Below are 27927 nucleotides of genomic sequence, written 5' to 3'. Positions count from 1 at the left end.
CAGAGCCTTTCCGTTCACCTTCACACTCCTGGGCCAGACTACACTCAATCATATGACCTACTGAAGAGATAAGTCTTCAGTAAAGACTTAAAGGTTGAGACTGAGTCTGCGTCTCTCACATGGGTAGGCAGACTGTTCCATAAAAATGGAGATCTATAGGAGAAAGCCCTGCCTCCAGCTGTTTGCTTAGAAATTTTAGGGACAATTAGGAGGCCTGCGTCTTGTGACCGTAGCGTACGTGTAGGTATGTACGGCAGGACCAACTCGGAAAGATAGGTAGGAGCAAGCCCATGTAACGCTTTAAAGGTTAACAGTAAAACCTTGAAATCAGCCCTTGCCTTAACGGGAAGCCAGTGTAGGGAAGCTAGCACTGGAGTAATATGATCAAATTTCTTGGTTCTAGTCAGGATTCTAGCAGCCGTATTTAGCACTAACTGAAGTTTATTTAGTGCTTTATCCGGGTAGCCGGAAAGTAGAGCATTGCAGTAGTCTAACCTAGAAGTAACAAATGCATGGATTCATTTTTCTGCATCATTTTTGGACAGAAAATTTCTGATTTTTGCAATGTTACGTAGATGGAAAAAAGCTGTCCTTGAAACAGTCTTGATATGTTCGTCAAAAGAGAGATCAGGGTCAAGAGTAACGCCGAGGTCCTTCACAGTTTTATTTGAGACGACTTTACAACCATCAAGATGAATTGTCAGATTTAACAGAAGATCTCTTTGTTTCTTGGGACCTAGAACAAGCATCTCTGTTTTGTCCGAGTTTAAAAGTAGAAAGTTTTCAGCCATCCACTTCCTTATGTCTGAAACACAGGCTTCTAGCGAGGGCAATTTTGGGGCTTCACCATGTTTCATTGAAATGTACAGCTGTGTGTCATCCGCATAGCAGTGAAAGTTAACATTATGTTTTCGAATAACATCCCCAAGAGGTAAAATATATAGTGAAAACAATAGTGGTCCTAAAACGGAACCTTGAGGAACACCGAAATGTACAGTTGATTTGTCAGAGGACAGACCATTCACAGAGACAAACTGATATCTTTCCGACAGGTAAGATCTAAACCAGGCCAGAACTTGTCCGTGTAGACCAATTTGGGTTTCCAGTCTCTCCAAAAGAATGTGGTGATCGATGGTGTCAAAGGCAGCACTAAGGTCTAGTAGCACGAGGACAGATGCAGAGCCTCGGTCTGACGCCATTAAAAGGTCATTTACCACCTTCACAAGTGCAGTCTCAGTGCTATGATGGGGTCTAAAACCAGACTGAAGCATTTCGTATACATTGTTTGTCTTCAGAAAGGCAGTGAGTTGCTGCGCAACAGCTTTTTCTAAAATTTTTGAGAGGAATGGAAGATTCGATATAGGCCGATAGTTTTTTATATTTTCCGGGTCAAGGTTTGGCTTTTTCAAGAGAGGCTTTATCACTGCCACTTTTAGTGAGTTTGGTACACATCCGGTGGATAGAGAGCTGTTTATTATGTTCAACATAGGAGGGCCAAGCACAGGAAGCAGCTCCTTCAGCAGTTTAGTAGGAATAGGATCCAGTATGCAGCTTGAAGGTTTAGAGGCCATGATTATTTTCATCATTGTGTCAAGAGATATAGTACTAAAACACTTAAGTGTCTCTCCCGATCCCAGGCCCTCGCAGAGCTGTGCAGATCCAGGACAGCTAAGCCCTGGAGGAATACGCAGATTCAAAGAGGAGTCCGTAATTTGCTTTCTAATGGTCATGATCTTTTCCTCAAAGAAGTTCATGAATGTATTACTGCTGAAGTGAAAGCCATCCTCTCTTGGGGAATGCTGCTTTTTAGTTAGCTTTGCAAACAGTATCAAAAATAAATTTTGGATTGTTCTTATTTTCCTCGATTAAGTTGGAAAAGTAGGATGATCGAGCAACAGTGAGGGCTCTTCGGTACTGCACGGTACTGTCTTTCCAAGCTAGTCGGAAGACTTCCAGTTTTGTGTGGCGCCATTTCCGTTCCAATTTCCTGGAAGCTTGCTTCAAAGCTCGGGTATTTTCTGTATACCAGGGAGCTAGTTTCTTATGACAAATGTTTTTCGTTTTTAGGGGTGCAACTGCATCTAGGGTATTGCGCAAGGTTAAATTGAGTTCCTCAGTTAAGTGGTTAACTGATTTTTGTCCTCTGACGTCCTTGGGTAGGCAGAAGGAGTCTGGAAGGGCATCAAGGAATTTTTGTGTTGTCTGAGAATTTATAGCACGACTTTTGATGCTCCTTGGTTGGGGTCTGAGCAGATTATTTGTTGCGATTGCAAACGTAATAAAATGGTGGTCCGATAGTCCAGGATTATGTGGAAAAACATTAAGATCTACAACATTTATTCCATGGGACAAAACTAGGTCCAGAGTATGACTGTGGCAGTGAGTAGGTCCAGAGACATGTTGGACAAAACCCACTGAGTCGATGATGGCTCCGAAAGACTTTTGGAGTGGGTCTGTGGACTTCTCCATGTGAATATTAAAATCACCAAAAATTAGAATATGATCTGCTATGACTACAAGGTCTGATAGGAATTCAGGAAACTCAGAGAGGAACGCTGTATATGGCCCAGGAGGCCTGTAAACAGTAGCTATAAAAAGTGATTGAGTAGGCTGCATAGATTTCATGACTAGAAGCTCAAAAGACGAAAACGCCATTTTTTTTTTTGTAAATTGAAATTTGCTATCGTAGATGTTAGCAACACCTCCGCCTTTGCGGGATGCACGGGGGATATGGTCACTAGTGTAACCAGGAGGTGAGGCCTCATTTAACACAGTAAATTCATCAGGCTTAAGCCATGTTTCAGTCAGGCCAATCACATCAAGATTATGATCAGTGATTAGTTCATTGACTATGACTGCCTTTGAAGTGAGGGATCTAACATTAAGTAACCCTATTTTGAGATGTGAGGTATCACGATCTCTTTCAATAATGGCAGGAATGGAGGAGGTCTTTATCCTGATAAGATTGCTAAGGCGAACACCGCCATGTTTAGTTTTGCCCAACCTAGGTCGAGGCACAGACACAGTCTCAATGGGTATGGCTGAGCTGACTACACTGACTGTGCTATTGGCAGACTCCACTAAGCTGGCAGGTTGGCTAACAGCCTGCTGCCTGGCCTGCACCCTATTTCATTGTGGGGCTAAAGGAGTTAGAGCCCTATCTATGTTGGTAGATAAGATGAGAGCACCCCTCCAGGTAGGATGGAGTCCGTCACTCCTTAGCAGGTCAGGCTTGGTCCTGTTTGTGGGTGAGTCCCAGAAAGAGGGCCAATTATCTACAAATTCTATCTTTTGGGAGGGGCAGAAAACAGTTTTCAACCAGCGATTGAGTGCTGAGACTCTGCTGTAGAGCTCGTCACTCCCCCTAACTGGGAGGGGGCCAGAGACAATTACTCGATGCCGACACATCTTTCTAGCTGATTTACACGCTGAAGCTATGTTGCACTTGGTGACCTCTGACTGTTTCATCCTAACATCGTTGGTGCCGACGTGGATAACAATATCTCTATACTCTCTACACTCGCCAGATTTAGCTTTAGCCAGCACCATCTTAAGATTAGCCTTAACGTCGGTAGCCCTGCCCCCTGGTAAACAGTGTATGATCGCTGGGTGATTCGTTTTAAGTCTAATACTGCGGGTAATGGAGTCGCCAATGACTAGGGTTTTCAATTTGTCAGAGCTAACGGTGGGAGCCTTCGGCGTCTCAGACCCCGTAACGGGAGGAGTAGAGACAAGAGAAGACTCAGACTCAGACTCACTACATAATGGGGAAAACCGGTTGAAAGTTTCTGTCGGCTGAATGAGCGACACCGGTTGAGCATTCCAACAGCATTTCCCTCCAGAAGCCATGAGAAAGTTGTCCGGCTGCGGGGACTGTGCGGGGGGATTTATACTAACGTTACTATCTGTACTTACTGGTGGCACAGACGCTGTTTCTTCCTTTCCTACACTGAAAATACCCTTGCCTAACGATTGCGTCTGAAGCTGGGCTTGCAGCACAGCTATTTTCGCCGTAAGGCGATCGTTCTCCTGTATATTATGAGTACAGCGACTGCAATTAGAAGACATCATGTTAATGTTACTACTTAGCTTCGGCTGTTGAAGGTGTTGACGAACCATGTCCAGATAAAGCGTCCGGAGTGAAAAGGTTGAATGAGGGAAAAAAGTTGCGATGGAAAAACTAAAAATATAAACGGTAATTAAAAACAGAAACAAAACAAAAAACGTAAAGTTGTCAGCTAGCAAAGTAAAGTAAAGTTCGCAGCAAATCGCACAGCAACAAAACGCACAGCAACACGTCTGCAGATTCAACAGGAAGGAAGTAGAAGTAGACAATACTTTATTAAATGAACACCGAACAAAAACAACAAAATACCAAACGAAAAGTGAAGCTAAATAATAGTGCTAACAGGCAACTATCCGTAGTCAAGATCCCAGAAAGAACAATGGGGAATTGGCTGCCTAAATATGATCCCCAATCAGAGACAACGATAAACAGCTGTCTCTGATTGGGAACCAGGCCAACATAAATCACTAATCACCTAGATGACCCACCCTAGTCACTATCATGTCCAACCAACATAGAAAATAAACAGCTCTCTGTGGTCAGTGCGTGAGAGTCTACACCTGTTGTATTTGGTGCATGTAACAAATACAATTTGAAATTAATTAGAAAAATGCCATCTATTTCCTATTATTTCTTTCATTTCCATGATCATTGCAAAATAAATTCTTCACCTTTTCTGTGGTTTCATAGTCACGAAAAGCCTATAGGCCTACAACAAATTAGGATAGGCTACCATTCATCCCATCTCTCATTTATTTGGAACCACTTCACAGTAGTACAGAGATATGCTATTTCAAGTATTTTGCTCTATGCAATCCGATTTTAGTTTAACTGTAGAACAGACATTTAATTTTTCCATTGACATTTGTAGGCTACGTCTGAGTACTGTAATGTCAAATTTCTTGAGTAGACAATATTTAATTTAGAAACATAATACATATAACCATTGCAGAATAAATTCAAAACATTTTCTGGCCATGACGAGTTCATGTTCCAGAAGTAGTCATACAATTACTTACCAACAATGCTTCTCTCATTTACTGTAATTGTGCCTATTAGATAGGCTATTAGAAATTCAAGTTTTTACTCTATGCATCCCGAAATGGAGTACCGTTTATAACAGACAGTAGAATTTAAAGGTGCACAATGCAGAAATAACTCTGCCAATTCATGGTTGCGAAATTTTGGGTAGTTAGCTTAATTCCACTTTCTGACAAAACAAGCAAGTAGTGATGAGCAGGTAATCACAAACTGGGGTACGTGCAATGCAGTCGGGGGTCTGCCAAACAAAAAATGTATTTATTTTTATTTATTTCTTTCTTCATTTTCAAACAGTTCATTTAGATTTTCCAATGGGGCTATACATTTGGGTGAGGTTTTTTTCTCGCCTGAGTAGCCTCGTTTCACTGACAAAAATATAATTAAACCATCTAGTGTTCAGCAAAATAACCACACAATGTCAAATGCAGGTAGCCTAGTCAAATAATTAACATCCAATCACATTAACCATTACTCTCTCGCGGGAATTCCACTAATGGTCCGTATGTAGATAAACGTAGCTGCTGCTCATTCTATTAGCTCGAAAATGGATTAATTGATTAATGTCTATAGAGACATATACCAGCTCTACTGGTAGTACTGCTACTATCAGCGCAATACTACACCTGCACCTGTCGATGACACAAATCGTTCATATTCCACAAGCACATCCAATGCTAGCATCAGTAATTCTACATTTGCTGTTAGCCCAGCTAGCATGGACACTGACAGTTTCTGAATCTGATGCATCCGAAGACCTACTGCCCCCTTACCTGGGAAAGCTCCAAACAACAGACGTTGGACCATCGAAGAGGGGCAAATATGACGAGAACTACATTGATTTGGGGTTCACCTATTGGAAGTAGTGCCTTTCCTCAGCCACAGTGTGTTATATGTGCAAAAATACTATCTCACAACTCAATGAAACCTTCCCTCTTGCAGACATTTAGAAACAAAACATGCCAATTTGAAAAATAAGCCACAGGAGTTTTTTTAGCTAGAATTAAGACGACTTTCGAGTAGTAAGACATGTATAAAAGCAACAGATATCATTGATAAAAAGGGGCTAGAAGCGTCTTACTTCCCACGAGCCGGGTTGTGACAAAAACTCACACTCATTCTTATGTTTAATAAATGTATCGTATTGTGTGTGTAGCAGGCTTACAATGATGGCAAAAAAACAATATTTTAGAGTGTGCTGACCCTGGTGCTAGTGGGGGTACGCAGCTGGAAGTTGAATGTTTGAAAGGGTACGGGACTATAAAGAGTTTGGTGTAGAGAATGATTGTACCATCTAAACCGCTGTGAAATATCGTTTCCATAACCAAAAATATTAGAATTTTTGCTGTTTGAAGCTGGTGTACAAAGCAGAAAATAAAAGACGCAAAAACAAAATTTAAGAACGGGACGCACAGAAATAGCGCACATAGAACAGATCTACTTGTTCTTAGACTTGCTTTTATTTTTCTCCCCAAATGCAATCTTGTCTCATCGCTGAAACTCCCCAATGGGCTCGGAGGAGGCGAAGGTCAAGTCATGTGTTTTCCGAAACATGATCCGCCAAACCACACTCCTTAAAACTTCTTGAGGGCAGGGGGCAGCATTTTCACTTTCGGAAAAATAGCATGCCAAAATTCAACTGCTTGCTACTCATCCCCAGAATATTAGATATGCATATTATTAGTAGATGTGGATAGAAAACACTCTGAAGTTTCTAAAACTGTTTGAATCATGTCTGTGAGAATAACATAACTTATGTAGCAGGCAAAACCCTGAGGACAAACCATTCAGAAGTTGTATTTTTTGGGATGTTACTTGTGCGTCGCCCCACGGACCTCCCGGTCGCGGCCGGCTGCGACAGAACCTGGGGGCGAACCCAGAGACTCTGGTGGCGCAGTTAGCACTGCGATGCAGTGCCCTAGACCACTGCGCCACCCGGGAGGCCCTATATTTAATAATTTTGAAGTACTTTTGATTACATTTTTGTTTTTTTTAGCTAATTTGTTAGCGATTGGCATTGGGTTGACTGGCAAGTCAGTTGGTTTCGCCTAACTAATGTGTCACTGTAAGCTTGCTAACTTGCTCGCAAACTAGCTAGCTAGCTATATTTTGATTCAAAGTAAGGGGATGTGGTTGGGAGATGTCCGACTTTGAAGATGTTGAAGTTTTGAGCAGTTTTCTCCAGTGGTTAGCTCCAAGGTGGACTATTCTGGACTAATGTGCAGTGTGCTTTTTTGGCACCTTCGTGGCTTCACCCAGGTGGGTGCTACTCAACGGTAGTGGGGGAGTTCTACCCATGGAGTCTGACTTCAGAGACGACTCATGAGAAGCGCTGCTTCAGTGATGGCAAGGGCCAGAGTGCCCTGATAAACGGTTCGGGACCAGTCTGAAACCCCCTGGAGTGACGCCCCTCCATTTCATCTCCAAACTCTCTCTAGCCTTCCTCCTGGCACTGACTGCTCAAGCCATTAATGAACTACCCTGCCTGCCATGCTCGTCCATAAACTATTACTTTTTCAAAATTGCATGTCTATTTTTTTGTTGTTGCTTAAAGCGCTTTGAGATTGTAATGAAAAGTTCTATAAAAGTTAAATGTATTATTATGTGCCATGAGTCAGCAGTTTTGGAGCAGCAACTGTTGGAGCGGCGTTGCTGTCGTGTGTTCCACTACCAAGTCATGCTCGGGGAACGGGCACCATCAAGTTGGCACAGAGGATGTCAGTGAAGTGAGTATAGCGCTAGGCAAGGGTCCGCTCATCCAAGTCATTGGCACGGGTTACATAAGCCTTTTATAGATTTTACGCAGCACAAGAGACACAGAGGGACAAATGATTTATTATATAGTACAAATAATAAGCAACTAAAGAATGTATAACAACAGGGGAAAACATAGGAGGGGGATCAACAACAGTAAATTACACTACTCTGCAGATTCTCGTCTCCCAAAATGAACAACTTATGTTATTAGTTGGCCAGAGTTCGCAATTATAAAGTGTTCGGTAAAATTTTACTTGAAGGTTTAATGGAGAGAGTGGTGTAAGTTGAGACATTTTTACCTTCAGCATCACCCCGTCAAGGGTGATGTAACCATATTCTTTCTAACAAAGAAAGTATGGTTACATAAGACAAAAGGTTACTAAAGGTGAATGGGTGGGTATATCACGCAAACATCTAGCAACCCAAAGGTTGTGTGTTCGAATCATATCCCTGACAACTTTAGCATTTTAGCTAATAAGCAACTTTGCATCTACTTAGGCTACTACGTTTAAGATTCTTTGAATCTACTTAGCATGTTAACTAATCCTTCCCCTAACCCAAAAACCGTAACCCCTAGCCTTTCTAACTTTAGCCACCTAGCTAACGTTAGCCACAACAAATTGGAGTTCGTAACGTATCATACATATTGCAGATCGTGTATGAATTGGAATTTGTAACATATCGTATGAATTTGAGAACGTAACATATCATACTCAATAGATGATGGAAATCCACAAGTTAATACATATCATACTACATGTAATATATCATACTTAAATGGAGGGACACACATTTACCTTTACTATGTTACGTCAACCCCTGAGTCCAGGTTGAACCACCAGAGGGTGATAAAGGTGTATGCTGTCAAAGCTTCAGGGGAAAAGGGCGCCTTGAGAAAGTCTTCAATCAAACCAATGAGGTTGACTGAAGGAATGCGTTCTATGTGGAGCTAGGATATGTACAAAATGTGGTGAGTGTGTTCGTGACCAAGCCATAACAATGTGAGAACTGCAAAGGATATGGTTATGTAGAAAATGTTTGCAGACGGTTAAGGTAGGAAGACCGGAATAGAGAAGATCAATGACGCAACTGTGGTGGGGACCACAATCCTGAGTTCCCGGAGTACCCAATAAGGGTAAAGGAGGTTGAGGAGGCAGAGATCAGGTCTATCCATCAGATATCTTATGCAGAGGCAGTGGAACGGGTTAAAGGAGAAAGTGCCATTAAAGAAGCTATGTGGTGAATGCACCGCAGCCTGATCTGAATGTTTTTCATCAGTCAAGCGAACCAGATACTTTTATTGTGAAGAATGTGGGTTTTCTGGCATTTATTGCTACTGTTATAAACTGTACAGCACAAGCACCAACATTGTGGCAGTGGCCCAAATGTGTTTGGGACTTAAAGACCTCACAGCGGAGTCACTGTAGCCTGTGTAGGTATCTGATTCGATTTTTACATTTTTAAAGAAAGTAGGTTGATTTTAATTTTAATAAAAAAAATTGTAGTTTGTGTGAATATTCTTACCCTGCCCAGATCGTTCCTGATTTTGGGATATTTTTTCCATCCGGCACAGTAGGTGGCGGCATGCACATTAAAATTGTGCGAATGCCATTATACCAAAGAAGAAGCGTTATATATATAGAAGAAGAAGACATTGTGATAGCCCTTCAACGGCGCTGCTCATGTTGTCACCAAAGTGAATTGGCAAAGAAATGGGTGAGCTCCCTTTGTCTGCAGTGTACCAGCAAAGGAAAGTAGCTTAGTGGTTTTATTTGTTCAGGCCTGGTTTTTATATGAGAAAGTCATTTGTATCAAATAATTCTGAAATCATCACATTTGATTGGCGGTACCAGGATTATTCACTTGTACCCTTTACACACTATCATGCCAAACAGTACTGGGCTGGCTCAGATATTTTCCTTTCACATTGTCCTTTTCAGCATAGTTTCAGCAACTATCATGGATGTGTAACCAGGCCAGCTCAGCACAGTTTGACGTGGTTTGGCTCAGCACAGTGCAAATGGTACTAAATATCTGTTAAAGGGGAAGCCAAAATAATATTCTGCTAACTTTAGCCAGTGGCTAAACCACGGATTACAGTTTAACCTGGCATGTAGACTACTTTGAGGATGAGGACCCATCTAACATTAAGTTGTAAAATACTAAACCCCTTCAAGAGGAGTAGAGGGAGTTAAAAAGTCAATGCAAATTACATTTACGTATTTAGATTGAGAAACGCAGAGGGTTTCCTCTAGTTTGCTGACTCACTTGTCTGTGTAAAGCAGTAATACACTAAGCAAAATAGAGATTTACACTTATAATGACTCAATCCCTCCTGTTACCAGCCATCTGCCATGTTTCTGCATGGTGCCAATAGTTCATATAGCAGTTTTAACGAGCAGATAAACGCAAAGGTGGCTCCTTAGTCAGGCACAGAGGTGTGATGTCAGACTATTACATCATCAACATGCGTCACAGTTCCAACAGATCCGTGTGTAATGGAACCCACTCAAGCTGTAGATAGATATAAAGCCTGCTTGCTTGAAAAACACGTGGTAGTAATGCAGAGGTGTGGTAAAAATGAGTCAGCTTCGTGGTTTGAAACAGAGCTAATTAAATACTCTACAGATGGATTTTTTTGCTCTTCTTTTTAAGCTCCTTTCACACTACATGATATTTGCCACTAATTTACTGTTCGTAAGACGTCCCAAACTGTGTTCTATGAGGACTGTCTAACTGGCTCCTGATGGTCGTATGGGCTCCTGAACTACAGATGATGGTCATTCAATAACTGAGTTTTGGCCCATCATTGGTCCTGTGGGATGAAAACACCCTACCATCACCCCCCTATCAAGCATCCTCACAGCTTACCCATTGTAGAGAGCCGCACTCAAGGTGAAGCCACACTCACACCTCAGCCCCCTCCTGGTAGTTCCTACTCACCACCCAAACCTCCCACCTCCTCTCTTACTCCAGCACACCCCATCTGGGTGGGAGTCACAAGGCAGGGTGGGTGGAGAAAGGAATGCCAGGGAGTCCCTAATCCCATCACACCACCCCCTGTTAGAGAGGAAGTCCTGCACCACCAGAGACCAGTGACACATCAAACGAGAGGATTCAGGTTTTATATACCAATCAATCATGGACAAACCGTTCCGGATATGTGCATTAGAACATTTGATAACACTTTATTTCAAAGAGGATAAGGATTCATAATGCCTGACATGAAGACTACATATCACCTTCATGTGTGTTTAAGTTTTACAGTGAGTGTACAAAACATTAATAACATGACAGACTGACCAGGTGAATACATGTGAAAGCTATGATCTCCTATTGATGTCACTTGTTAAATCCACTTCAATCGGTGTAGATGAAGAGGAGGAGACAGGTTAAAGAAGGATTTTTAAGCCTTGAGACAATGGAGACATGTATTGTATAGTCACTTCACTCCTACCTACATGTACAAATGACATCATCACATGATGTACTCTGTACACAGACTCTGTTACCTCAACTAACCTCTACCCTCGCACACAGACTCTGTACCGGTACCCCCTGTATATAGCCTCGTTACTGTTATGTTATTGTGTTACTTTTTATTTTATTTTATTTTTGACTTTAGTTTATTCAGTAAATATTTTCTTAACTCTTCTTGAACTGCACTGTTGGTTAAGGGCTTGTAAGTAAGCATTTCACGGTAAGGTCTACACTTGTTTTATTCGGCGCATGTGACAAAGTTTTTGATTTGTTTTGTGTGTGTGACATTCAGAGGGTTAATGGGCAAGACAAAAAATGTAATTGCTTTTGAACGGGGTATGATAGTAGGTGCCAGGCGCACCGGTTTGTGTCAAGAGCTGCAACGCTGCTGGGTTTTTCACACTCAACAGCTTCCCATGTGTATCAAGAATGGTCCACCACCCAAAGGACATCCAGCCAACTTGACACAACTGTGGGACATTGGAATCAACATGGGCCAGCATCCCTACGGAACACTTTCAACACCTTGTAGTGGCCATGTGGTGTTCATCAATGTGGTTTTCCTAATGTTTGGTATACTCAGTGCATAATGGCGTTCATGAGAACACTCATAATGCTTGATTAAGTATTTCCTCGTAGTCAAAGTCCATTATAGCCTTTTAAATGTGTGTCTGACTGATTGAAGGTAAATTGGCCAGTTATTTGCCTGATGATGAACTACTACATTTAGAGCTCTTTCTCCATCCACTCCACAGGATCTATTTTAGGCTATGCCACTCATACTCAGAGTATAACAACGATAAGTGCTCATCATGAATGGATGGCACAGCACTCTCCACGCTTACACCCGATGGTGCACGATAATGATATGCATGTGCCATGAGTCAGCTGGAGCGGCAACTGTTGGAGAGGCGTTGCTGTCACACGTTCCACTACCAAATCACGCTCGGGCAACGGGCACCTACTCACATCACGTTAGCACGGAGGATGTCAGTGAAGTGAGTATAGCACTGGGCAAGGGTCCTCTCTTCCAAGTCATTGGCAGAGATCACACAAGCCTTTTATAGATTTTACACAGCTGATTTTACAAAGATGATTATGTAACACCAACAACCACCACCTGGGAGAGAAAAAGGCTTGGGGTAAAAGAGGTCACAGGGAGTAAAGAGGGAAAGACAATGTAAGAAGAGTAGTAAGGTAAAAAGAAAGAAAGTAATGGCAGTTTACAGAGAATGATTTAAGATAGCATATAACATAGCCAAAATAAAGGAAACGTGAAAGGGGGGGATACCTAGTCAGTTGTACAACTGAATGCATTCAACTGAAATGTGTCTTCTGCATTTAACCCAACTTAATCGACATCCATGTCTTCGGCGCCCGGGGAACAGTGGGTTAACTGCCTTGCTCAGGGGCAGAACAACTGATTTTTACTTTGTCAAAATAGAGTAAAATGGAATCAGGGTAGAGGTAAATTCCATTTAAATTCAGTCAAGTTCAGGAAGTAAACTGAAATTCCAAGTCCAATTTTCCTCAATTAAAAGACATTTGGAAAATTGTCATTGTAATTCAGTTAACTTCTTGAGTTTGACTGAATTTAAATGGAATTCATCTCAACCCTGTTGAGAATAGAAAGAAGCAGCTCTGTATATCTGTTTGTATTCCTCTGAGGTAAGATTTATACCATTACCACAAGAGGGATTAGTTTTAGCTGTGGTCCCATTCTAATGGCATAGACATAATTTGGTTTATTTCAGATTAGATATTCAATAAAACGGATGGATATTGAACGAAAACGATAGCATGTATTTATTCACAATAAAATGTATATATCAGTTCTGCTTGAAACCTGTGCATGACACAATAGAAGATACAGTATATTTAGTTATAAATGACAAACCTGTCTGCACAATGGGGAAAAACATCAGGTTCACATTAGACTACGGTGTTAGAGACCTTTGAGGGGCAATGTCATTGAAAGCATAGAGTACAGTTTGTCAATATTCACCCAGAACATTTTTTTCATTTAAAACTAGAGGTTTGTGTGGCCAGTTATTTGAAACAGATCCTCACTAGTCAACACAACTGGATTCAAATAGTATTTGTTTTCCTTCAAATACTTGGGCTAAGCCTGAATGAACTTGCTTGGTGCAATGGAGCCAATTGAATAGCCCCAAATGCAAGCAAACGCAGGCTCAATAAAACGCTCAGTGTTTGATAAAAAATATTGACTATTTGAGCCCAGGTCGGCTCGTGTGGACCAAATCCCACCATAACCGTGACATGAGCTGATGTAGACCGCTAGAGGCCTTTACATTGACTCTTGGATACTACATTGACAACTACTGGGTTGTTGGGTTTAGAGCTTGCAAGAAAGGCATTTCGCTGTACTTGTGCACGTGACCTTAAAACTTGAAACTGGGTCGAAGACAAATTCCCTAGAGAATCCATCCAACGTGAAATCAGTGGTACGATGACACTAGGTATGTAATGAATATAGCTTACTGTATACCTGTGTGTGTGTTGCACCTGTAACTGACCAGTCAGTGGGCATGCCCAGTTTAACCCAGCTAGTACATTTGATTCCTTGGAAGTAGTGGGAATGTACGTTTCTTGGTTCTGGGAACAAAGCCATAAGTTTCCTGACCAGTATAAAGGAAAATAAATGTAACATTCTGAGAACAGAAGTGAACATTTGACCTTTTCTGGGAACATAGATTTTTAGGTTTCAGGGAGGTTCTGAGAACGTTTGACTATGGTTTTATTAACGTTCTGAGAATGAAAATTATAGGTTATTTGAGGGTAATTAAATAACACTTCTAGCTTAGTTTAACTGTTTTGAACTCCAATCACAGGTAGGACACATGGGAATTAATTTGCTTAGACTTTAACCATGCAATCACATTTATTTGTTATTGTGTTACGGCATCAGTAGGGTCAAACCTATGATCTTTTGTTCTCTGTCCACGGACAGTCCACTGTGCCACCAGGGTGGAACTATCATCCCATGTTATTTGAAAAAAATGTACTCATACAAAGCTGTTCATTTTAGTCTATTCAAACAGACCCAATTTCAAAAGAAACAAGCACTCATTAAGATCACACCTGACCACACTTAACAAGATAGACAGAGAGCGTTTTGTTGATGCTGAGAACGGAATGAATACGTTTTTAAATAACATTCTTAGAGCACTCTCTGAACGTTACTAAAGTGTTCTTGTGGTTTTCTTAAAGTTCTCAGAACAATTTGAGAACACGACTTTAAAAAGAGCCACGAAGAAACCTGTAGGAAACATTATGCTGAAGTACTGAAATTCCCACTGAAAAACGTAATTTTTTTATGTGTCCTGGACTATTTGAGAACACTACGAATGTCAAACCAGTTGGAGAACGTTCCTAGGACATTACCAAAACTGAATTTAAATGTAAACATGTTTAAACTTTTAGGAAAAGTAAAGTAAGAAAATACGTTGTTTTTTTTGTGAGGTTCTTTTAAATGTGCTGAGAATGTTCCAAAGCCAAGCAACTATCCTGCACCATTCACAGATATCTGTGGGAAGGTTTATGCAAAATAACCATAGGACAACAATGCTCTCACCAAGCTCTAAGAAACATATGGTTCTCAGAACGTTATGTGCTTGCTGGGGTGTGTGTGTGAAAATGTGGATGAGGGTGAACACGTCTGTGTGTGTGTTGGTGTGTGGTATGAATGAATCAGGGAGACTCAGTGCGCACACAGTGCCTCTTCCGCCTCCTCCATCGTGACGTGCAAGAAAACCCCACAAGCATGCTACAAAAACCATCCAATGCAGACACTATATAGAAAGATAGCAAAACAGATAAAGAAAATTAAAGCAAAAAACATAGACTAACTTGTGAAGGTGACCTGACTGACTCTTGTGTTTGCCTGAAGTTGAACTCGTTAGATAACATTTAAAAGGATGAACACATAGTTGTGATTCAGAAGTAATGAAACACACAGTAGTAATGGGGGGTATAGAGGGAGGGATAAAGAAAGGGAGGGAGGTATAATTACAGTGAGAGGCAAAAGAGAGAGTGGTGAGAGTGAGAGGCACTCTAACCCTGCCCACTTCTACAAAGCCATTCAACTCCGATATAGTGAGTTCTCTGAGGCTTCTCCAGTGCTGTGCATATCAGCAGGACAGGACACCACCACACTTCTTTTTGCAAGGACTTAACTAGAGTGAACACTCTCCCAAACACTTCATTTTTACAAAGACTGGACAAGATATTCTGTTTTTAGACAGTAAACCTTATTTTACCAACTGGATCAAAACAGGAGGAATGGTTTTACAAAGCCGAGAGCTTGCTTTTCTGGAATTGACAGGAGAAGTGGTTTATGAGGACTGGAGCTAAGACCTGGTTTGTGAGGACCAAGTAAAGATAGTAAAGTGCTTTACCTCATAGGAGTAATACAAGGGCATTGCCTGGTCTCAAATCTCTACTTTCCAACATCCAACTTTTTGAAGCTAGCAGCACCTCTCTCAGAGAAGGATTGTACTTTTCTCAAACTTGTTATTTCTGTCTCCCACACAAGTGCTTTGTTGGTGTCGGTGAAACCCCATCAACACCTTGTGAATCGGGAGAGATAAGGTGAGGAGAGCTGTCCGGTGTGCTGCTTCTCTTTTGTCACCCTTGCCGCGGGTGCTGCTGTCCTCTACTCACCTTTCTCCAAGGATTGTGTGCACGTCTGTGAGTCGGCGTTCTGTGGCACAGGATGCCCTCGTTAGCCGCGTTGGCCGGGGTGCTGGCGTTGCTTCTGGCCAGGCTTCAGACAGGATGTGGCTCCCCTACTTTGGCTGGACCTCTGGCAGCGGTGGATGTGGCCATGCCAGAGCAGGGGCTGGTGGAGGAGACCCAGGTGACCCACTGTCCGTCCTGTGTGCTGGCCCAGATGAGGAGGGGTTATGACCCGGTCCCCCCTGGATTTGAATCAGCATCTGAATCTGTGTCTTTGGCTTTGGCTCAGACTTCGGGCCAGACGGACATGGTGGAAGCGGTGAAGCGGCACATCCTCAACATGCTCCACCTGAGTGCACGGCCCAACATCACGCACCCGGTGCCGCGCGCTGCCCTGCTCAACGCCATCAAGAAGTTACACGTTGGCCGTGTGGGTGAGGACGGCAGGGTGGAGATCCAGGAGGAGGGACCGGGGGGCGCTGGCGGTGAGTGGGCGGCGCTGCCCGAGCCGCCCTCCGAGATCATCACCTTTGCCGAGCCAGGTGAGTCAGCGATTTTGTGTGCCTCTGTGTGTTTGTGTGGTTAGCAGTTAGAGTAATAACATCAATTACTTTCTTGATTTGTTTGATTCATTTAAAGAAGCCGCACTCGGCACCATTAATCCTTTGTTATAGTACCTGAAAGTACTCACTGTTATCACATAATTATTTCCTGATAAATAACAGGTGGAAACAGTTATTTAAAAGGGCAGTGCAGTCCCAAAAAAGTTACATCTTTTTCAAATTTTATTTTCACACTATGAGGTTGAAATAACACTCTGAAATTGTGAAAATTATGATAATACCCTTTTAGTTTAAGAGCCTTAAAAAAACTCCTGGGTTTTCAGCCTGTTTAGGTGGGATGTAATTTTTCACAATCTGATCTGATTATTCTGACCAATGACCAGTCATCTTTTATTTGCATATGCATCCTCCTACTTTGAAGATCTAAGCTGGGTAGGCTCTAGAGTCTAGACGATCCTATCGACCAATCAGAGCTGTGTATGTAAATATATTTACATTTGTATCATCACGATCAGACTGAGCATTTCAATGGCAAAAGGAGGCTCGTGGAAATAAATTATTAAAATATAAATTTGAATTTGTTTTCATGAAATAAACACACACAGTGATTTATTAGATATACAGTGATGATTTAAAAATGAAATGAAAAAGTCTGCAAGTGGGCATTAAAATAACGTGCTACCTGCATGTGTTAAATGTGTGTGCCTGGGTTTGGGTCTGTTTCAATATTGACGTGTGTCTGTGGTGCTTAAGGCTTTCTCTTCGAACTTGTAGTCAACACGGCTTAGATTAAACTATTGACGTCCCTTTGCAATTTCTTCGTTCGGGGGTTATGCGCACCCACTACCCACGTGCCTTGGCATCCTTAGCTAGCACGAGTTCCCCACGCTTAAGCGAGTGTCGAATGCGGCTTTTGACTCCAATGATTTCAGTGTGTACTCAGCTACTAGAGGGGACTTAAGGATTTTGCTAAAAATGTTTGCCAGGTCATCATTGGAAATAAGAATTTGTTCTTAGCCAGCTTGCCAGGTTAAATAAAGGTTACATGAAATGTTGGTATGAGATTAAGAACAAGGAGTTGTAAATGATGTGACATGCTAGATGTGTATAAATGTAGTTCAAGATGGACTATAATTCATGACTGAATTCATATTCTCTCAAATGCTCAATAACCTGTGTGTTAGTGAATGTGTTAATAACCATGAGTCTTAGGATGTGCTTGCATCTGCCTGTTCCTCCATCCTCCTCTCTTGGAGTTCGTGTGGATGTGTGCGGGCACATCAATGGTAACAATTCATTTCTCCATAGCCATATCCAGGAAAATCATATACATTTCTCCCCTGTAGGTCTTGTCAATTTAAACAGGGTAGCGAATTCGGTCACACTTTGTTGGACTTGCCGATTTAAACATGGTAGTGACTTGGGTCACACTTTATTTGTATAGTCCCATATAGATGATCTACAGATGGCCAATCTATCAGCAAACAATCTGTTGATAAGCAACTGCTTGCTAAGGCTAGGGTTAGGTTTAAAACAAGGATTGCGGCAAGGGTTGAGGTTAGGGCTATGGTTAGGGTAAGCGTTAAAGGCCCCATGCAGCCATTTTTTAAAATATCAATATCAAATCATTTCTGGGTTACAATTAAGTACCTTACTGTAATAGATTTCCATTAAAATTCTAATTAGTTTTGCTAAAAAAATATTTCTCATGCAAGAATTTAGCTTGGAGTGCTCTGAGTTGGGAGGGGAAACTGAAAACTATCTGTTATTGGCAGAGGTTTGAAACTTTCTTTGTTATTGGTCTATTAACCAATGTACCGCATACTGCTTGATTGAATCGCTTGGTAATTGTGTGTATAAAAAAACCTAGGCTGTTGGCTGTGGGAATTCCTAGGCAGGGAGTTTGCAGGGAATCAATTGTCTGGCAGTCGGGGGTAATTGGCCTTAAAGCTACTGCCGTCCTACCAACGCTACCACAAGATCAGGCTCTGAATGAGACCTAACCCAGTTTAATATATACCCAGAATTTGGTTGGTGAAGTCTAGTGGCACTTTGTATCACTACAGAAAACTTCACAGTACAACTGTATCCTAATGTATCTGTGTTCAGCGCGTAGGAACTGAAAGTAGACACGTTTTTGCATTTTAGGCCTTAGTTTTCAGACTTTTACAACAGCGGGTCAACAGCTTGATTGAGATACATCAACCACGTTCACATCTATGGTTGGGAGTTTTCATGTGCAGGTGTGAAGTAGATGAATCAGAGATGAGATCAGAAAACAATGCGAAAACAACAATAGGAAAGTTTTAATACAATGCATCGGAACTACAACACGTGCAACAGCGTGCTCTCATGCGCTGCACGCCACCGCAACGAGGGGGATGCTCTGATTCTGGAGGCTCTCCTGATTGCGGGCTGGCCATTGTGTATGGCAGCAGAGCGGCGCAACCAGCGTGTGACAAGCGCATTCTTCTCCTGCTTGTTTGCTTACATAAATGTGCATAATGGCTTGGTGCTTTAAATAACCACCCTTTTGTATGAACCTTGGATTAAAAAAAGTGCCGATGAAATTAGGGGGGCATTAACGATGCGCCGGAGGGGGGATCGAAGGGCCCGACCGACATACCTGCGGGGTTCCTAACCGTACATAATCACTTCATTCATCCAAATCTGGGGCCAAATAATTACTGTGGAGGTTATAAGTGGATATGGGGATGGGGGCGAGAGAGAGAGGATAGAGAGGAAGAAAAAGAGAGAGTATAAAGAGAAAGAAAAAAAGAGGGGGGACCAAGAGAGAGAGAGGGAGAGGACCAAAATAGTGAGAAGGGAGGGGACAGAGAGAGAGAGGGAGAGAGAGAGGCGCCTGCCACCTCTCACAGCAATCAGCACTACTGTCTTCTCTGAATGAATAGTCAGGAACCAATAACACATCGTTAATGACATTCCTGTAGTGGCGATGGTCTTTCCTCGCCGACTGAGATATCTTGGAAGATGCTTCTCTTTTTTTATCTGCTGCGCTATCTAGCCAAAATATATTTAGAGGCGCTTTGCTGTCAAGCTATTCTATTCTCACTGTTTTGTTTATTCATTCATTCATTACAAGTAAAAGGAAAAAGAGATAGAGAGCCTTGCTAGGGAGGGAGGGATTGCTGTTGTCGAAAAAGTATGAATAAATGTAGTGTTGTTTGGTTTTACTGTACATGCATATCCATATCCATATGAGATATCAGTTGCTCCCTTTTCAGTACAAAAGCACCCAAAGCACCCCCAAAAAATGTACAACCCTGACTGTTTTGGTGGTAACTGTGCTTTGTTTGGTTAGCTAAAGTAGTTGTCCTATTTGTCTGTGATAAATTTGGTGCGATTCCCAGGACACCGCTGAGCACCAGCTATGCACGAAAATTCCTCAGATGGTCCCAGAACACATTCAGTTTTACTGGTCAGGAAACATATGGCTTTGCTCCTAGAACCAATTTGAAACCAAAAACGAACGTTCCCACAACTTTCAAGGAACCAAACGTGCTAGCTGGGTATCTATAGACATTTTTGAGTGTACATTTTTAAAACGTATTTAAAAACTAGAGGGTTAAAATAACACTGTGTGTGTTAAAAGTATTGAACACTAATAGTTATAACATTACAGATAATTAACCACTTTTGCGCTGCAGATCCTCATGCGCATTTTTGAAGTGCTATCTTATACTGGACACTGGAAGTGCTACAGGAGAGGGTTGAACTTTAATTTAGTGACATGTAATGGAGGAATTCTATACGTGGGCACAATTTAATTTAGTCCAGGACGAAGTATCCATTGTTGTGGTCACCTAAAGAGTATTTATCTGTTGTTATTCCATGTCATAATCTGAGGGGTATACTTCTTCGTGGGATAGAGGAGTTAGCGAGCTAATTCTGAGTTCAACTTGGGATAACCGTTGACACCAAGGTGGCTCACCTTTTACCCATGCAGGTACAGTTCTATGACAAGAAATCCTTCAGCTCTAACCTGCTCCTGGGTAGGCTAACTCCACTTTATCCTGAATGAAGTGTCTGAGTTGTGCCTCTTTCCAGCGTTGTGCCTCTTTCCTTAGAATAGGTGTGCAATGTGAGATGGGCTGGCATATGGGGATGTGTGTTGTTACGTGACGGGTTGCACACGGTTGACCTTTGTCTCAATTGCAGCATGGTGACAGTGGCGAGAGACTTCTCAGTAGCTCTCTGTAGACAGGCCACCACTCCTGGGTCCATTTAAAAATGTAGGTCTAAACAAGCGTTTCTTATTGGACAAGTTCAGGTATTTACCTCTTCCTTTCAAAAAGTTTTCTCCCTATTGGACATGACCCAGGACTGTGGTGTGTGAACAACCCACAAAGGCCCTCTCGATCCTGCAGGACTGGGTTAGAATGTCCTACACGCTCTGATTAACTCACGCTTGTTAGAGAGTATGAGATTAAAGGGGGATCTGTTTTAGAAATAACACTTTATAAGAGCTTTCATGAATAAGGATGAGTACATTAGTATTTTATTTGAAAACATTTATTTCAAGTAATATAAACATTAAATTCATAAGTTTGTATAACATTTATTATAGTAGATTTTTTAAGCATTTAAGCGTGAACAATAGCCATATGTCCAATTGGTGTCCATGAGGCTGTCCTAATATGGACACCGTACACATGTCCAATCACTGCATCTCCAGGACCCAAACCTACAGTTTATTCATGAAAGTAACTAGGAGGTTATTATAAAGTGTAACCAGGCTCATAACAACCCTCCCATTGCTTTCCAAAGTTAACAGATGCCAAAGTGACTGGGGAAGATACATCCGAGCCCACCTAATCAGACATGACAGACCTTGAACAAATACAGTCTTGTACAGAGTATGGAGTTTGGATAGAATGGACTGTCCACTGTCAATAGCATGCATAATACACTATAAATACAAAAGTATGTGGACACTCCTTCAAATTAGTGGTTTTGGCTATTTCAGCCATACCCGCTGCTGACTGGTGTATAAAATCGAGCACACAGCAACACTCACTACCGAGTTCCAAGCTGCCTCTGGAACCAACATTGCACAAGATCCCCCCCCCCCCCCCCCCCCCTCAACCCCCCAAAAATAAAAAAATAAAAACGATTAGGTCGGGAGCTTCTATGGCCGAGCAGCCACATACAAACCTAACATCACCATGCGCAATGCCAAGCGTTGACTGAGTGGTGTGAAGATCGCCGCCATTAGACTCTGGAGCAGTGGAAACCTATTCTCTGGAGGGATGAATCACGCTTCACCATCTGGTAGTCCGACGGACGAATCTGGGTTTGGCGGATGCCAGGAGAACGCTACCTGCCCCAATACATAATGCCAGCTGTAAAGTTTTGTGGAGGAGGACTAATGGTCTTGGGCTGTTTTCCATGGTTCTGGCTAGGCACCTTAGATCCAGTGAAGAGAAATCTTAACGTTAAAGTATACAACGTCAACAAAACAAAGGAGATGATCGTGGACTTCAGGAAACAGTAGAGGGTGCAGCCATCTATTAACATCGACGGGACCGCAGTGGAGAACGTGGAAAGCTTCAAGTTCCTTGGTGTACACATCACTGACAAATTGAAATGGACCACCCACACAGACAGAGCAACAGAGCCTCTTCAACCTCAGGAGGCTAAAGAAATTTGGCTTGTCACCTAAAACCCTCACAAACTTTTACAGATGCGCGATTGAAAGCATCCTGTCGGGCTGTATCACCGCCTGGTACGGCAACTGCACCACCCGCAACTGCAAGGCTCTCCAAAGGGTGGTGCAGTCTGCCCAACTCATTACCGGGGGCAAACTACCCGCCCTCCAGGACACCCACAGCACCCGGTGTCACAGGAAGGCCAAAAAGAAGATCATCAAGGACATCAACCACCCGAGCCACTGCCTGTTCACCCCACTATCAGCCAGAAGACGAGGTCAGTACAGGTGCATCAAAGCTGGGACCGAGAGGCTGAAAAACAGCTTCTATCTCAAGGCCATCAGACTGTTAAACAGCCATCACTAGCACATTAGAGGCTGCTGCCTATAGGCATAGACTAGAAATCACTGGCCACTTTAAGGAATGGAACACTAGTCACTTTAATAATGTTTACATATCTGGCATTACTCATCTCATATGTATATACTGTTTTCTATACTTGTCTACGGTATCTCATTCACTTAATCATTTTTAGATATCTTGCATTACTCATCTCATATGTATATACTGTACTCTATACTATTCTACTGTATCTTAGTCCGTTCTGCTCTGACATTGCTCGTCCATATGTATATAGTCTTAATTCATTCCTACTTAGATTTGTGTGTATTGGGTATATATTGTGTCAATTGTTAGATGTTACTTGTTAGATATTACTGCACTGTCGGAGCTAGAAGCACAAGTATTTCGCTACACCCGCAATAACATATGCTAATCACGTGTATGTGACCAATAAAATATGATTTGATTTGATTTACAATGTCATTGTAGACAATTTTCTGCTTCCAACTTTGTGGCAACAATTTGGGGAAGGCCCTTTTCTGTTTCCTGTGCACAAAGTGAGTTCCATACAGAAATGGTTTGTGGAGATCGGTGTGGAAGAACTTGTCTGGCCTGCACACAGGCCTGGCCTAAACCCCATCAAACACCTTTGGGATGAATTGGAACGCTGACTGCGACCAGGCCTAATCACCAAACATCAGTGCCCAACCTCACTAATGCTCTTGTGGCTGAATGGAAGCAAGTCCCTGCAGCAGTGTTCCAACATCTAGTGGAACGAGTGGAGGCTGTTGTAGCAGCAAAGGGGGGACCAACTCCATATTAATGCCTATGATTTTGGATTGAGATGTTCGATGAGCAGGTGTCCACATACCTTTTTTTTGGTCATATAGTGTATCTCTCCTTTAGCCCAAAGCTCTATTTAATACACAGAGTAAGCATTTACATTTATTTAAAGAGGCTATGCGGCTTTTACCTCTGGTGTGGCTCGTAAGCCAAAAGTGGTTCCGTAAAATTACATTATTGGACAGAAAGGGGCACAGCTCCAGTCAGCATTTCTGTACAGCCTTTTTTCAACATAATTTTTTTTTTTAGCAGGGCCCCAAAAACATGCATGCGTTGCCTAACCAAAATGACTGTGAACATTTGAAGCATTGCTCTCATTGTGATGACTAAATGCCCTATTCCCTTTCCTGCTCTAGGCAACTCTCCATCTGCCATGACCTTTGACATTTCCAAGGAGGGCAGCGAGCTCTCGGTGGTGGAGCAGGCCAACGTGTGGCTCTTCCTGAAGCTGGTCAAGGGGAAAGGGCGAGCCAAGGGAAAAGTGAACATCCAGCTTCTGCAGCGCCGCCGGCAGAAGCCGAAAGCTCCAGGCTCTGCCTCCACCTCCACCGAGACCCAGGGCGAGGAGGAGGAGTTGGTGTCGGAGAAGATGGTGGACACACGGCGCAGTGGCTGGCATACTCTTCCCGTGCCACGCAGCATCCAGTCCCTGCTGGATGCCGGTGGCAGAGTCCTGGACCTGCGAGTCTCCTGCCCACTGTGCACCGAGGTGGGTGCCAAACCCGTCTTGGTCCCCACCGAGGACGAGCAACCGGGACAGGAGCGGGAACAGTCCCACCGGCCGTTCCTCATGGTCGTACTGCGGCCTGGCGAGGAGGAACACGCTCACCGCCGTGCCAAACGAGGCCTGGAGTGCGACGACAAGATGCACATGTGCTGCAAGAGGCAGTTCTATGTCAACTTCAAGGACATCGGCTGGAACGACTGGATCATCGCGCCGCCGGGCTACCACGCCAACTACTGCGAGGGTGACTGCCCCAGCCATGTAGCCAGCATCACTGGTTCCTCGCTGTCCTTTCACTCCACTGTCATCAACCACTACCGCATGCGGGGCTACCCGCCCTTCCAGAACATCAAGTCATGCTGCGTGCCCACGCGACTACGCGCCATGTCCATGCTCTACTACAACGAGGAGCAGAAGATCATCAAGAAGGACATCCAGAACATGATCGTGGATGAGTGCGGCTGCTCGTAAGAGACAGTACAGAGTAGTAAAGACTCATCCATAATAAGAAGTCACCATTGGTATGATGGACATAATTTAACTGGAAAGACGGACAATACATTTTTGGGGAGTTCAATGACTGATCTGTCTGTTTTGTCTTATTATCTGACAGGGTATCGTTAAATCGGAATAGTCTCTGTGGCACTTTCAGATAAAAAAAGAGATACATCATATATTTTTGTTAAATGGAGACTGAGAGTGGGACTACTTATCACTGTTTATGCGCAATGTGATTCCTGCTACTCTGCACTGCAATGAACATGGAACAGTTCCCTGAAAAAAAACTATGCAACTGATGAAGTATTATGCTGTGTTGTGTTTTTGTTAATGTTTCTTTATATGTGTTTTGTTTCTTAATTGTATACAAAGTAGACTTTTTTATACTTTTTTTCCCAAATGTGTGTCTGTGTTCCAAATGTTTGTATTGTTATTGTTGAAAGATACTTGAAAGACATAGGTTTGACGAGCTACTGGAGCCAAACACTAATATAATTATTAACAAGGTTTATTATTATAATTATTATTATTGTCATTCATTTCTGAACTACTTTGTCTTTGTACATAAAAATAATGAATGTTGAAATTTGCACTATACCAACATTCTTGCCAGCTTGATCACATTGACGGTAACTGGCATTTGGGCCTGCATAAAGAGATACTGCAGGTAGCCTAGTGGTTAGAGCGTTGGGCCAGTAACTGAAAGGTTGCTGGATCGAATTTCTGAGCTGACAAGATAAAAATATGTCGTTCTGCCCCTGAACAAGGCAGTTAACCTGCTGTTCCCTGGTAGGCTGTCATTGTAAATAAGAATTTGTTCTTAACTGACTTGCGTAGTTAAATAAAGGTTACTATTTTTTAAAGAGAAGACAATACACAAGACAAATTTAACACATACTATAGCTACGGATAGTCTCTCAATCAAAGTAACGCCAAAGATGGGAGCACCATTAGCTTTCAATATGATTCATTTACCAGAAGGACATTCTCTACTAAAGCATCTTGATTAATCTTCCTAACAACTGGTGATGACAAAGAAGAAGAAAAAACACTAACCAATCTATGAAAATTATGAAACTAACACTTCAAAGAGTCTGAAAATGTCTTCCAATGGTTAAATCAATTTGGTATGACTATTTTCCTGCTTCTTTTGTTGAACACTTCTTTTAAACTGAAATTGGAGAGCAGTGGTGTTCCAAACATATGACATATATGATGATATTTATAACATTACATATGTCATAAATGACAAACATACAAAGATCAGTGAATGTGTTTGAATTTGGCGTGTTATCCTTCCAATGACAAAAGAGAAGACTTGGGTTACTGAAAATTATTTTGCTTTGTTGTACAAATCAGAACTGTTGCTTGTGGATATTTTTTTATATAATTTATTTGGCAGCAATTTTTTGCTTCATCATTAAACACAATGCGTTATACTATTTCTGTCGTGTTTTGTTTCAGTTATCGGTAACACTTTACTTAGAGCGTCCAGGTATAATGCATTTTAATGCAGTTATGGAAACCTCAGAATTCTTTAGCATTTCTGTAACGACTATCGTCATATTCCTCCTCCTCGGACGAGGAGAGGCGAGAAGGATCGGACCAATACGCGGAGGGGTTAGTGTTCATGATGAATGATTTATTATAACGGAAAAACTGAACACTGAAAATACAAAACAAATAAACGAAGTGCAGAAAACAGATACAGTACCGTGTGGTGAAAAACACAAACACGGAAACAAACACCCACCAAACACACGTGAAACCCAGGCTGCCTAAGTATGATTCTCAATCAGGGACAACGATTGACAGCTGCCTCTGATTGAGAATTATACCAGGCCGAACACAAAAATCCCAACATAGAAAATCAACCATAGACAAACCCACCCAACTCACGCCCTGACCAACTAAAATAAATACAAGACAAAGGAAAACAGGTCAGGAACGTGACAATTTCATTTTAAAGGGATACTGTGAGATTCTGGCAATTAAGCGTATGCTACCATACCTGTACACTTCCAGTCATTACGCTAACACTAGTACCGCTAAACCTCCTTCATACTGCACGCAGACTAACAAATTCTATCCATGAGTTCTTCTGACTCCGGGTAAGTAAAAAACGGCTTGCCAGAATCTTGCAGTATCTCTTTATTGATTGTATGTTCAAGTTGCTAACCTACTACGCAACTTGAATTTCATTATAGTATAATGTTCTAAGATCCTAATATGGCCATCTCATTAAACCTTTAGGAACATTTATTCGAAGGCTGTACTCATAAAGCCGATTTCCCAGACACAGATTTTACTAAGTAAAGGTTTGAAATGCTATTTCAATGGAGATTCTTTATTTAGCATGCGTTTTAGTCCATTACCTAGGACAACTAGCACCATTCACAGTTCTGTACTCTGGGGAAGACACATAGAAAATGGCAATCATATATTAGCTGGCTGCGTTGGTTTAGAAGGAAGTGACTGCAATGATGCGTTTCCTGTTCCATGTGCTGCATGTGTGAACATGGCCAGCTCCTGGGGAGAATTTCACAGCTATGGCACGATGTTTGTAGAAAGCATCTGGATGAGGCAAGGGCTCTGATTGTACACTCTGAAAACACATCCGTCCTTCCTCCCTTCCTTGAAGTAATCTATAGGACCTACAGTTGCCGGAGTGATATAGTACCTTAAATAAGTTTGATTGAAGTACACTACCAGTCAAAAGTTTTAGAACATCTACTCATTCAAGGGTTTTTCTTTATTTTACTATGTTCTACATTGTAGAATAATAGTGAAGACATCAAAAAACTATGAAATAACACATGAATCATGTGGTAACCAAAAAAGTGTTAAACAAATCTAAATATATTTTATAATTGAGATTCTTCAAATAGTCACCCGTGTGGCTCAGTTGGTAGAGCATGGCGCTTGCAACGCCAGGGTTGTGGGTTCAATTCCCACGGGGGGACCAGGATGAATATGTATGCACTTTCCAATTTGTAAGTCGCTCTGGATAAGAGCGTCTGCTAAATGACTTAAATGTAAATGTAGCCTTGATGACAGCTTTGCAAACTCTTGGCATTCTCTCAACCAGCTTCATGAGGTAATCACCTGGAATGCATTTCAATTAACAGGTGTGCCTTCTTAAAAGTCATAGTTTTGATGTCTACACTATTATTCTATTATGTAGAAAATAGTAAAAATAAAGAAAAACCCTTGAATGAGTAGGTGTTCTAAAACTTTTGGCTGGTAGTG

At 42.1% G+C, this 27927-nt stretch overlaps 1 protein-coding gene across 1 annotated transcript; it reads left to right on the top strand.

Annotated features, from left to right (window-relative positions):
* The first annotated feature begins 15414 nt into the window (after window positions 1-15414).
* On the top strand, window positions 15415-26096 carry LOC129814509 (inhibin beta A chain-like). Its single transcript, XM_055867674.1, has 2 exons — window positions 15415-16581; window positions 23813-26096. The coding sequence occupies exons 1-2, from the start codon at window positions 16077-16079 to the stop codon at window positions 24649-24651; spliced, it is 1344 nt and encodes a 447-aa protein (XP_055723649.1). The 5' UTR covers window positions 15415-16076; the 3' UTR covers window positions 24652-26096.
* The last annotated feature ends 1831 nt before the right edge of the window (window positions 26097-27927 follow it).

This window comes from Salvelinus fontinalis, chromosome 17, assembly GCF_029448725.1.
Source record: "Salvelinus fontinalis isolate EN_2023a chromosome 17, ASM2944872v1, whole genome shotgun sequence".
Lineage (NCBI taxonomy): Eukaryota > Metazoa > Chordata > Actinopteri > Salmoniformes > Salmonidae > Salvelinus > Salvelinus fontinalis.
Note: the sequence above shows the minus strand (reverse complement) of the source record. Positions and strands in the feature narration are given on the sequence as shown.

What these genes read in the sequence shown, in the direction of transcription:
- LOC129814509 (XM_055867674.1), top strand. Translation starts at nt 16,077, where the DNA reads ATGCCCTCGTTAGCCGCGTTGGCCGGGGTGCTGGCGTTGCTTCTGGCC. An exon ending in CATCACCTTTGCCGAGCCAG is followed by an intron (nt 16,582 to 23,812) that starts GTGAGTCAGCGA and finishes TTCCTGCTCTAG; the next exon opens with GCAACTCTCCATCTGCCATG.